This window comes from Cnephaeus nilssonii, assembly GCF_951640355.1.
Source record: "Cnephaeus nilssonii genome assembly, chromosome: 9".
Taxonomy (NCBI): domain Eukaryota; kingdom Metazoa; phylum Chordata; class Mammalia; order Chiroptera; family Vespertilionidae; genus Cnephaeus; species Cnephaeus nilssonii.
In genome coordinates this window covers 69,632,218-69,646,283 of record NC_137080.1, presented here as the reverse complement: position 1 = coordinate 69,646,283, position 14,066 = coordinate 69,632,218, and the positions used below count along the sequence as shown (strand labels likewise).

At 36.4% G+C, this 14,066-nt stretch overlaps 1 protein-coding gene across 1 annotated transcript in view; it reads right to left on the bottom strand.

The window, feature by feature from the left end:
* The window catches only part of EYS (eyes shut homolog), a gene marked incomplete at its 5' end in the record, with an annotated part of 1,363,978 nt that overhangs the window by 908,704 nt on the left and 441,208 nt on the right, over positions 1–14,066 (bottom strand). Inside the window, 1 exon segment of the mRNA XM_079781621.1 lies at positions 636–781. Within this exon segment, the coding sequence (XP_079637747.1) occupies positions 636–781 (146 nt within the window).

Sequence of the window (14,066 nt, the reverse complement as noted above, 5' to 3'; positions counted from 1 at the left end):
ATTAATGAACATGTTATATGCTTCCTCTTATTTGTGTCTTCCTCAATTTCTTTCTTCAATGTCCTGTAATTTTCTGAGTAGAGGGCTAACTAATGCTTTTCTCCTTTTTTTTTATAGTTCCTTGGTGACTTTTCTCCCAATATTTGGATATAATTTATTTGGTGAAATAATTGATATTAGGATAGCTAACTCCAAATCATACTTTTCTGCTAGAACTTCAAATTGACAAAAGCTTCCTAATTGATTTTTAGTATGTAGGTAGATTTAAAAGAAATAAACATTTTATATGACATTTTTATAATAGTTATAATAGTATTATTTATCTTAGATTATTCATACACCTATATTTATTTTCTGTATTATAAACATATAAAATATTTCAGAAAACTTCAATACAAAAAAGCATAAAAATATAAAACACCTTGAAATATAATCCATATATTTCTTAGTCTTTAGCAAATTGTAGATTAAAAGCATATTTTATTTGTATTAATTTATAACATTCCAAAAATTTCCTTGATCTTTCTGTCTTATTTGCATGTGACAGGTTATTTCAGATTTTAGAGAGATTATAAGGTTTTCATTTATTTACAGATAGTGATAGGTTCATATAAGCAGGGCAGAGAGAGGCTTACCTGTATAACCAGGAGCACAGAGGCAGTTGTATGCACAGGTTCTGTTAACACAATCTTCTCCATCTAGACAAGGTTTGATCTCACATTCATTAATATCCAATTCACAGAGAGATCCATGGTACCGAGGTTCACAACTATATAAAAATCTAGAGAAAAGTGGGAAAATGAGAAATAACATGTAATAGCAAAAATATTACAATATATACATAATCCTAATGTATATACTAAACTTTAGATGGTTGACTTAATTTAAATAAATGGTTATGCTTCCATTTCATTTTTTTTAAAGAAAATACAATTTACCATTTTTTGGTTCTCAATCTCCAGAGTTCCCCGAATGGAATTTGAAACTGGCCCCTGGGGCAAAAAAAGACTAAAGAAAGGGGCAGTCCAGTCCAGATTGGCACGGTGTCAGGTTTAATAAACTAGGGCAGTGGTTGGCAAACTGCAACTTGCGAGCCGCAGTTTGCCGCTCTGTTGACTAATGAGTTTGACGACCACTGAACTAGGGAATCTTTATATCTTGGGCAGCTACAAGAAGACTCGATCTCCACACCTACCCACCAGCATCTTAAACGTTTATATAGAGGCCTTAAGAGAGTTCAGTCACATGTACAGTGCAGATAGTCTCAATAACACCTTCCTCTCTCAAAGCCACTTCTCAATCCTTGAAGTGTCTCCTAGTGTGGAAACAGTGGGTGGAACATACATTACAAGGAGAGTGGAGGGGATAATAAGCCTCAGATCACATGGACCCAGCTTGAAGGTCAACTGTCAGTCACATCCTCTCAATAAGTTCTTCCAACAACCTTTTAGAAATATTCCCGTTAAATATTCTTTATGTGAGATTTTTTTAATGAATGAGCTTGGGTACATAATTAATGAAACTTTGAAAAATACTATTGTGCTTACATCCATAATTGTAGTAATTTTTATTATATAAATACTAAAGGCCTGGTGCACGAGATTTGTGCACTTGGGGTGGGGGTTGGGGGTGCCTCAGCCCAGCCAGCGTCCTCTCACAGTCTGGGAGCTGTCAATTGGACATCCTTAGCGCTGACACGGAGGCGGGAAAGGCTCCTGCCACCATACAGGCTTCTGGCTGAGCAGCCCTACCCCTGGCAGCTCCTGCTTTAAGCGTCTGCCCCCTGGTGCTCAGTGTGCATCAAAGCAAATGGCTATTTCGTCAATTTGCATATTAGCCTTTTATTATATAGGATAAACTTTTAACTATATTTTAGGTTGAAAATGGAAGACTATTCTGTCTACAGATTTAATGATATTTTTAAGATATTAAAGCCCTCCTCTTTTATTGGCACATGATGGAGAAATCATGTAATTCAATAATTAGATGTCAGGTTCAAAGTATCACATACTTAAAAAAAAAATTATTGATTTCTGAGAGGAAGGGAGAGGGAGGGAGAGATAGAAACATCAATGATGAGAGAAAATAATTGATTGGCTGCCTCCTGCGTGCCTCACACTGGGGATAGAGCCACAACCTGGGAAAGTGCCCTGATGGGGAATCAAACATTGACCTCATGATTCATAGATCTACCCTCAACTACTGAGCCATGCCAGTCGGGCTAAGTATCACACACTTAATAGAGGGAGTTATCTTCAAAAACCTTGTCATTGACCTGAAGCACTGAAGCATGAAACAGACTGACATAGGAAATGGTTTCCAGAAACTTCATCTGAATCACCTTTTAATGTACACTATTCCATCCTTATCTTATTCATTGGCCTCTCAGGACTCTGAGTTGCTAAGCTCAGATTTGTCCTCTAGACTTTTATTTGAAAGAGTTTCTTTGCTCCTATGTGAATTCCTTTTTATTGATTCTGACCTTGTCTCAATTTATCTCTGATTTCTTTCTGCTAGTCTAAGCTGTGGCAGATACATATATATATGTATATGTGTGTGTGTATATATATATATATATATATATATATATATATATATATATATATATATCTGGTAGAATTACCCTGAAATTATTTTCAGTCTATTTCTAGATATCATATGATTATGTCTTTGTTTCAACATCTAGTCAGTCTGTATCTACTTGCCAGAAGCTAGAAGATCAATTCTCCTTAGTTGTGTACTGATATATGTAAAATAACAGCAGTAAAAGCAACAAACAATAATTGATGATTAAACCAATAAAATGTTAAGAAAAAGAAAAAGAGATCATTTAAACTCTCTTAACTTCTTATTTTCATAGAAAAAAAATATTAATTAAATTAATTTTCACAGATAACTATACATTGAGGGAAACGTACACTTAGCAAAATAAGCTCTCCATAGTGATAGGTCTTTCCCCTCTTATAAAAGTCTAAATAAAAAGCCTTTACCACGTTTCCTTGTAATGCTTTTGAGACAGATTTTTATTCCACTTTTCCAAAGGAACTTTTCCTAATTAACTTCAGTATTGACATAATTGTAATTATGATGAAAACATAACCAACATAAATCTGACATGCCCATGACCCTCTTTTATTCATTTACCACATTGATTGTGTGCCAGACTTTAGTTGGGACTCAGATCCAAGTGTACTAGTAAATAAGGCTTGGACTTGCTTTGGAAAGTCTCATAGAGAAGTCAGGGACATCAACTCTAAGCATTACAGTAAATATATTCCAACTAGAGGCTGGTGCATGAAATTTGTGCATAGGTAGGATCCCTAGGCCTGGCTGGCAATCAGGGCTGATCAGGGCCTCCCTTCCTCAGCTGCCAGCCAGGGCCTCCTTTCTCCAGCTCTCGGCCCAGTTCTTCCTTTGTTCCACGCCACCCCTTGGTGGTTAGCACACATCATAATGAGCGATAGAACTCCCAGTCTCTCGGTCGAACTCCCATAGGGACACTTTTCAAATGAGCCTTTTATATAGATAGATAGAGAAAGGCATGAAGTACTATAAAAACACAGCTAATTGCTAGGGAAGATGACAGGAAAGGTTTTACTGGTTAGTCATAAAGAAAGAGTGGGATCTTTGTATCACTTGGGCAGCATTAAAAATGAATGTGAAAGTCCTAGCTGGTTTGGCTCAGCGGAAACAGTGTTGGTCTGGGGACTGAAGGGTCCTGGGTTAGATTATGGTCAAGGGCATGAACCTCGCTTGCAGGCTTGATCCTTGGTCCTGGTCAGGGTATGTGTGAAGGCAACTAATCAATGTGTCTCTCTCACCTCAATATTTATCTCCCTCCCTTACACTCTCTCTAAAAATCAATGGAAAAATATCCTCAGGTGAGGATAAAAAAAAAATTGCATGCACAAGGTCAACCTGTTGTAAAAGAGCATTGTATTTCTCAGGAGCTCACCATGTGACTGGGGAATTGACCGTAATTACTTTTTTAGGGTGAAGTTAATCCAATGACTGTGACTCCTTGAATTTGTGTTCACAAAGCAACATTTTTCTCCATTTCCACTATCACACTAGTGTATCCCAATCTAGTGCAAGATAATATAATGAATGCTTCAGATACATTACTAAAACTAAGGTATGCTTGTTAATGATAGCCTTTCTTTGCTATTGTGTGTTCTTAGTGAATAAAAGATGATTCCAAGGGACCAGAGTAGGAGTTGGGCACAGTGTTCTCAGATGTAATAGTAAAATCATGTCAGGAAATTATTATTTCAAACTGATAAATTTGAAAATGTATTTTTACAAAATATCTATAGTAATAAAAGTGTAATATGCTAATTAGACCAGACATCCTTCTGGATGACCTTGTGGAAGAAGCCGCGGTGGTGGGGGCCAAGGTAGAGGTGGCCACGGTGGTGGCGGGGCCCTAGCCCCTTGCACGAATTTTGTGCATCAGGCCTCTAGTATAAGATAATGAGTGATCTCAATTTAAACATAGGTGCACATACACAGAACAGTTATATCATATTTCCAGAAGTTGCAAACCCTACTATATAGTAGAGAGCAAGTTGATGGCCGGCAGGATGGCAGTGAGGAAGAGAGTTTAAGAGAGTAAAGGAGTGAAAGGAGTGTGTGTGGACATGTGGTGTGTGTGTGTGTGTGTGTGTGTGTGTGTGTGTGTGTGTGTATGTGTGTGTGTGTGTGTGTGAGTGAGGGACAGTGAGATCCTGCAGGACTTTTGGGGGCTGGCAGACCAGGCTCTCTGAAACCAGGAGCCCCCGCTACCACGGCAAACACTCCCAGGCAGCCGATGCTGGCATAGAAACCATGCCATCTTTAAGGGCAGAGCTGCAGTGACTAGGACCCCAGCCTCACCACTAGTCTCAGATGCTAACCGGGACCTTAGAGCCACTCTGAACAAAGACCTCCTACCGTGGCTACAGACCCACGGACACCTACACTCCAGCCATCCTGGCTTTAGGATCCTGTGAGTCCCAGAGCATGTTCCCCTCCTGCTGATTCTCTGTGGTTGTGGGCCCTGGCCCCCAAGCTCTCCCCTGACTCTCAGTGTGTCAACCCACTGTGGCCATGCACCCCTGGCCCCAAGCTCTCCTGTGACTCTCAGTGTGCATGGGACTCCTGCTGACCAGCTGTGGCTGCTCGTCTCGACACCTGAGCTCTCCCATGACTCTCAGGGTGTGTGATGCTCCCACCAAGCACGCCGCTGTGGCTGAGGCCCTGCAACTCGGCACCTCGACCCTTTGGTGATAGCAAAAATGGGGAGATAAAGAAACAACCCCCAAAGGAAAGAAAAAGGAATCACCAAAAAAAGGAACTAAATGAAACAATCATGCAATATGTCAGAAAAAGAATTCAGAGTAATGGTCGTACAGTTCATAAACTGGATGGATGAGAAAATCAACAACCTATATAAGAATCAAGAGGAAATCAAAAGTGATATAGCTACAATAAAAACACTATAGAAGGTTTCAACAGTAGACTAGGAGAAGCGGAGGACTGAATTAGTGAGTTAGAAGATAGGGCAGAGAAACAAGCCCAATCTGAACAGCAATTGGAGAAAAAATTAGAAAGCAGGAGGAGAGCCTAAGAGAGCTTTGGGACAACATGAAACAAAGTAACACATGTATAATAGGGGTGCCAGAAGGAGAAGAAGATGAGCAAGGTTTAGAGAACCTATTTGAATAAAGATGACAGAAAACTTCCCTGAGTTGGGGAAGAATAAAGTCACATAGGCACAGAGAGTCCCAAACAAGATGAATCCAAAAAGGCCCACATCAAACACATTGTAATTACAATGGCAAACATTAACAACAAAGAGAGAATCTTAAAGGCTACAAGAGAGAGACAGAGAGTTACCTACAAAGGATTTCCCATTAGATTATTAAATGACTTCTCAACAGAAACACATCAGGCCAGAAGGGAATGTAATGAAATATACAAAGTGATGCAAAAGCAAGGGACGTAATCCAAGATACTCTACTAGCAAGGTTATCATTCAAATTTGAAGGGGAAATCAGGAACTTCACAGACAAAAAAAGATTAAGGGAGTTTATCACTACCAAGGCAGCAATGCAAGAAATGCTAAACTGACTATTGTAAAAAGAAGAAAAAGAAAGAGAAGTAGGAACATAGGCATAAAGAATAAAAATGGCTACAAACAAGTACCTATCAATAATAACCTTAAATGTAAATAGACTAAATGCTCCAATCAAAAGACATCGACTGGTTGAATGGACAAGAAAGTATGACGCATATATTTGCTATCTAAAAGAGACCCACCTCAGAACAAGAGACTCACACAGACTAAAAGTGAAGGGATGGAAAAATATTTTTCAGGCAAATGGAAATGAAAAAAAATCTGGGGTAGCAATACTTATATCTAACAAAATAGACTTCAAAGTGAAGGCCATTACAAGAGACAAGAAAGGCCACTTCATAATACTAAAGTGATCGATACAACAAGAGGATATAATTCTGGTAAACATATATGCACCCAATGCAGGAGCACCCAAATACATTAAAAAAACAACAACAAAACTTTTGGAAGTTATCAAGGGAGAGATCAACAGCAATACAATCATAGTAGGGGACCTTAATACCACATTGACATTACTGGATAAACCCGCTAGACAAAAAATCAGCAAAGAAACAGCAATCCTAAATGACTCACTAGATCAGATGGACGTAATTGGCATCTTCAGAACATTCCACCCCAAAGCATGGAATATACGTTCTTCTGAAGTACACATGGGACATTTTCAAAAATAGACCACATATTGGGACACAAAGTCTCCAAAATCAAGAAGATTGAAATCATAGCAAGCATCTTCTCAGATCACAATGGCATATTATTAGAAATAAACTACAATAAAACCAATCACCAAAATTCAAACACTTGGAGGCTAAAGAGCATGTTATTAAACAATGATTGGGTTACCAAAGAGATCAAAGAAGAAATTAAAAACATCCTGGAAAAAAATAACAATGAAAACACAACAATCCAAAGTCTATGGGACACAGTGAAAGCAGTCCTGAGAGGGAAGTTCATAGCATTACAGGCCTAGCTCAAAAAAAACAAAAAAACAAAAAAAACAAGAAAAAATGGTAATAAACTATCTAACTCTACAACTTAAAGAATTACAAAGAGAACAACAAGAAAAGCCCAGAGTGAGCAGAAGGATGGAAATAATATAGATCAAAGGGGGAATAAATGACATAGAGACCAAAACAAACAAACAAACAAACAAACAAAAAATAATACAAAAGATCAATGAAACCAAGAGCTGATTCTTTGAAAGGATGAACAAGATTGATGAACCTCTAGCCAGGCTCACCAGGAAGCAAAGAGAGAGGACCCAAATAAACAAAATCAGAAATAAAAGAGGTGAAATAACAACAGAGCCCACTGAAATACAAAGGATTTAAAAAAATACTTTGAGCAACTCTATTCCAACAAAATGGTCAACCTAGAAAAAATTGACATATTGCTAGAATAATATGACCTTCCATAACTCAATGAAGAAGAATAAAAAAATCTGAATGGGCCAATAATTATGGAGAAAATTGAAGCAGTAATCAAAAAACTTCCAGCATCAAAATAAAAAGCTTCTGCACAGCTAAAGAAACCATCCAACAAAATAACAAGAAAGCCCACTGCATGGGAGAATACATTTGTCAATGTCATCTCCTTTAAGGGTTTAAACTCCAACATTTACAGGGAACTCATACAACTTAACAAAAGTAAGATTACAAATCCAATAAAAAAAAATTGGCAAAGGACCTAACTAGACACTTTTCGAAAGAGGACATACTGAAGTCCAAGAGACAGTCAAAGCATGATCAAAGTCACTAATCATCCTAGAGATGCAAATCAAAACAACAATGTAGTACCATCTCACACCTGTCAGAATGGCTATCATCAACAAGTCAACAAATGACAAATGCTAGTGAGGATGAGGAGGAAAAGCAACCCTCTTGCACTGCTGGTGGGAATGCAGACTGGTACAGCCACTGTGGAAAACAGTTTGGCATTTCCTCGAATAATTAAAAATGGAATTGCCATTCGACCCAGTAATCCCGCTTGTAGGAATATATCCCAAGAAACTAGAAACACCAATCAGAAAGGATATATGCACCCCTATGTTCATAGCAGCACAATTTACTAGTACTATAGCTAAGATTTGGAAACAGCCTAAGTGCCCATCAGCAGACGAGTGAATTAGAAAACAGTGGTATATCTACACAATGGAATACGAAGCTGCTATAAAAATGAAGGAATTCTTATCATTTGCAACAGCATGGATGGACCTAGAGAGCATTATGCTAAGCAAAATAAGCCAGTCAGAGAAAGATAAACATCACATGATCTCACTCATTTGTGGAATACAATGAACAACATAAACCAATGAACAAAAACAGATCCAGAGACAGAACAGCATTGAACAGACAGTCAAACCTCAGAGGGAAGGCAGGGGAGGGTGGGGTGAAGGGGGAGAGATCAACCAAAGGACTTGTATGCATGCATATAAGTATAACCAATGGACACAGATACTAAGGGGGTGAGGGCATGTGCTGGGGTTTGGGGGTGGTGGGGGGGAGGTCAATGAGGGGAAAAGGAGGCATATGTATTACTATATGTACTACTTTAAATGTAAAAAAAAAGAGAGAAAATATTGTGAAATAACAAAAACAAAACAAAAAAACTTACTTTCTAGTCTGGAATGTAGAATATTATAAATTATTTTGGGACATCTTTCTTCTTAATGATAGATTTGCAATAATGATCATTTACTTTTCTCTATCTATTCTAACTAACAATTTATGCATTAAATTTACCAAATGCTTTGACTCTCTCTCTCCGCCCCCCCTTTTTTTCTGTCTCTCTTTTTTAAAGCCAGAAAATGTTTATATCCCTTGCCTTTTGCCAAATTTTGTTTTCTATATTTAAACAAAAAGGTTTCTAAGAGGCTTCATTATCAAATCAATAGCAGACCACATCTAGCTAGGCTAAGGGAAAAAATAACAGCGAACCTTGATTTTTATTAACATCTTATGGACCCAGTTATCCTATATAATAAAAGGGTAGTTTGTTAAGTGTCTGGTAACTGGTCGACTGTTCAACCAATCAAAGAGTAATCTATATATATATAAAAAGCCAGTGTCCATGACCATCGTGATGACCAAATGACTGATCACTATGAAGTACACTGAGCGGGGCAGGGTGGGACTGGGGACTGGTGAACAGACTGAACGGCTGACCTCTTGGTCCCTGCCCCTGGCCCGTAGGCTCTGATGGATCAGCGATGGTGAACGGGGGAATTGGGGTGGGTGGCGGGAGGACCGGGCTGGCTGTCAGGCCTTTGGGATCACCAGCTCATCCCTGGCTGCTCGAGGGCTCAGACCTGTGGGAAAGCAGGAGCTGGTGACTTCACCTCCATGTGCGTGTGCTGGGCCGGCTGCTGATGGAACACGCTGCCCACTCGGGGCTGCTCACACTGGGGTGGGTAGGTCACGGGCATGCCCCACAGCTTCTGTCAGCGCCTCAAGCCTCAGCAGGATGAGTGGGAGCAGCAGGTAGAAGCTACCAGCGGCGTTGTACTGCAGTTTTCAGCCCGATCCCTGCAGGCCACCCCGAGGGGCCCCACCCATGCATGAATTCGTGTCCTGGGCCTCTAGCTTTATAATAATTATTGCATTGTATGTTAAAAGTCTCTACAATATTTCTTCCTATTGGTGAAGCCCTATTTTAACAACTCTTAAAACAAAACATGCATAATTTAAATATCCTGTTTCAAAGGAACAATTAAGACCATCAAATATGTAATATATTTTTGATAAAATGAAAATTTCTAACTTAAGTTCAAAGCTTTTATTTCAAAAGTTTTAGTGGAATTAAACTAAAGTAGGTTGTCAAGGTATTGAACATGTTTGTTTAAATTTTTAAGAAATTTGATAGTGATCTAAATTTTTCCAGATAGGTTTTTAAGATATTTTCTAATCAGTAAAAAGCATTTTAACAGATGTCTTCTGAAGAAAATTCAATACACTAAGATAAAGTACAGGGGGGAAAAAGTAACTAATTTACATAAAGTAATATCGCCTTAATGAAAGGAGATGAAAAAATGTAAGATAATCACAGAAGCTTACAGCCCTAAAATGAGCCCCTGCTTTATATTATCCTTTACATTATTCTATTATCTTCTTTTCACCTTGTCTCAGATATGAAGAAAATTAAAAAGCAAAAACATTGTTTCTATGCTTCTAAAAAGCTGAGTTATTTTAAAATATAGCCACTATGTTGATTAAATCACATTACAAGTTCTAAGATGTAGTAAATATTTTTTTCAATTCATTTTCTTTTTATTGAATTTATTGGGGTGACACTGTTTAGCAAAATTATATATTTCAGCTGCACAATTATACAACATATCATCTGTACACTGTATTGAAGTTTTTATTTAAATATTTATTTGTAATATTAGTATTTGATACATGATTTTTAATAGATCATTTTATAAAAACATACAGTCAAAAGACAAAAATTAAACTGTAAACTCTCAGTGATGAAACTTCATGATTAGAAATTCTTAGCTCATTATAGCAATTCAAAATTTGATAGAATTCAGGATATATTTAAAGAAATTTAAATAATTTTCTTGTGATTCCATAACTGCAATTCTAAGCCACAGTTCTTTATAATTAATAAAATTTCTCTCTTATTTGTGAAATCTAATGAACACAATAAACTGATGAATAAAATAGAACCAGAGGCAGGGAAACATGAGAGCGACTGAGGAATCTCAGAGGGAAAGGAAAATGGGGGGGCGGGGTAACTAAAGAACTTATATGCATAAGCCTGGGGTGGCGTGGGAACTGGATGGCTGGGGGCAAGAGGGGAAAAGGAGGGACATCTGTAATACTCTCAACACTAAAGATTAAAATATAATAATAAAATAAAATAAACTGAAAGAATTCCACTCCAATGGGATAAGGTGATTGGGAGCTTCTGGGAAATGTCTGGTATAATTTTCCTGTGTAATAGAAGGCCTTTAGCACTGGAACCACAAGACCTGAATTTAAATCCTATTCCTCTTACTATTGGGGAAAATAAAAGTTGAACAGTTACAGAAGAAAAAAAAAATCATTAGAACATGAACAAAATCAAGTCACGATTTGACTTTGGGTGGGTGGGCACACAAGTCAATATACACATCATTTATCACAGAAATGTCCAATTGAAACCTATATGATCTTATTAACCAATGTCACCCAATAAATTTAATAAAATATACAATTTTATAAAGAAGCTAAATAAATCCAATAGATAATATATTTTAATTTAATCAGTTATAAAATCTGATATAAAATGTATCTGTTCTATAAGTTTTCATTTTTAACAAAACAGATATATGTAAGTATTATATAATGCAAAATAATTAGTCTTTTAAAAATGCACACATAAAATACCATATTTAATATTAATCTAAGAGAATATTGCATATGCTCAGATATGAGGTTTATTTTGTTTGTTTCAATTTATCCAGCATCTTTAAGATGCTGTACTTTAAAATGGTCTAGATTCTGTGTACCTCATGCAAAAAGAAAAAAAGAAAAGTAAACTATTTTTTACCCAAAATATTTATTCCAGAGAATGACTATCTTTAAAATAGTCTTTGTGTGTCACTATTATAATTTTACTGCGTATGGATGTGGATTTAATCTAAAATAATGCTGTTATGTTCAGTGTATTAGAGTTCATTTGCATTAATAACTAGTTTCTAAGCAAACAACTTATTTTAAAGTACATTGACTAATGATTTTCTACTTAAATGCACATTAAATAATGATTTTCAACTTTATAACTAAAGAACTGATAAATTCATAAATATCAAATACTGACTGGTCACAATATTTTTGTTGGTAATGGTTTGGTTATGATAATATCAGGCAAACATTTAAAACATTTTTTCTTCTATATTCTTTGAACAGGCCGGCCACTGTTACTATAATTGTTCTGGTGAATTCTCTATTTACATATAAATTTTTAGTAGATCAATATTATTGTCACTGACCTAAGTGAACTGATTATTATGGCTTAAAAAGACATTAGTTCTATTGGATAACATATGTTACCAAGTGTCAGAAAATGTCAATTCCAGTGCCCAGCTTTGCAATAGTTTTGAAAATAAATTGAGTCTGTCATCCAGACACTGTCATATATCAAGGAATTCATTTTTAAGTGACATCATTAGGATGAATTATTAATTGTTTCAGGCTTTAGTTTCAAAAACCAAAAGAGTGAATGAAACAGATTAAAAACACAGATATAATCATGAAGTATATTATGTAATAATTACTGTTTTAATATTTTCATTGGGTGTCTGTAGTTTAATTGGTAATAAGTATACAATTGGTATTGAGGTGTTAGATTATTTCAAAGATTTCTAATGGGTAAGTCAATTCTAAAATTAACCAAAAAATGTTTAATCAAAAAACACAATCCTGTAAAACAAAAGCTATATAAAAATGTAATTAGCCGAAACCGGTTTGGCTCAGTGGATAGAGCGTCGGCCTGTGGACTCAAGGGTCCCAGGTTCAATTCTGGTCAAGGGCATGTACCTTGGTTGCGGGCACATCCCAAGTAGGGGGTGTGCAAGAGGCAGCTGATCGATGTTTCTCTCTCATCGATGTTTCTAACTCTCTATCCCTCTCTCTTCCTCTCTGTAAAAAAAAATCAATAAAATATATTTTTTAAAAAATAAAAAAAATTAAAAAAATGTAATTAGTCATTTTCAGCTGTTCATAGTTATTTTTTACCTTTTAAACATTTTATTGCATTGAAAATGAAATTTTTATAATAACAATTTAAACAGTCATTTTTTGATAATTGAGTAATAAATGCCCATGCACCCATCATCTGTATTTAATTCATCTTAATATTTTCCCAAGTTGCTAAATAATTTTTTAAGGAAAATATACATAATGAACATATTTAAAGCCCATTTTTATATACCCATGTTAATTAACCTCCAGTCTTCTTTACAAAAAGAAGATCACTATCTTAGGATGGTATGCATTCTTCAAAATATGTTTTAATATTTTATTAAATATCAATACTAGCTCAAAAATTAAATAATTAGCTATCAATCTATTAATATCTGCACACAACTCATATAAAGAAACAATAGCCTGGCCGGTAGGGTTCAATGGTTGAGTGTCAACCTCTGAACCAGAAGGTATGGTTGGATTCCAGGTCAGAGCACATCTCGTGGGCTCTATCCCCAGTGGGGGATGGCAGGAGGCAGCCAATCAATGATTCTCATCATTGATGTCTTAAGAGTTTTAAGAGTTATTTGTATATTATGCATAATAGTCTTTTACTAGTATTAGATATGTCTTTTGGAAATATTTTGTATGTTATGCATAATAGTCTTTTACTAGTATTAGATATGTCTTTTGCAAATATTTTCTTCCAGTCCATGGTTTGTCTTATCATTGTCTTGCTTTTGTCACAGAACAGAAATTTTTAATTTTAATGAAGTTCAGCAACACTGGCCAGCGTTATTTACTTGTTGTTTTTTGTTTGTCCATGAACATCTCTGCTTTTCCCTTCCTCTCTGAAATAAATAAAAATATAGTTTAAAAAAATCCTACAAAACTCTGATAAACAACTAAATAACCCTGGACAGTGTTGCTAAGTGGTTAGAGTGTCGGCCTATGCACCAAAGGGTTGTGGGTTTGATTCCCGGTCAAGGGCACATACCTGGGTTGTGGGTTCCTTTCCAGGCCCCAGTTGGGGTGATTGCAGGAGGCAACCAACTAATGTGTTTCTCTCACATCTGTTTCTCTCTCCCCGCCCCTTCTTCTACTCTCTCTCAATGGAAAAAATATCCTTGGATGAGGATTAAAAACAATAATAAAAACCCCCCCACAAAACTAAGTAGAGATATGTCATGTTCATGGACAGAAAGACTGTATATTGTCAAGATATAAATTGATCTCTAGATTCAATGAAATCATAATCAAAATCCCAGGGAGTTATTTTT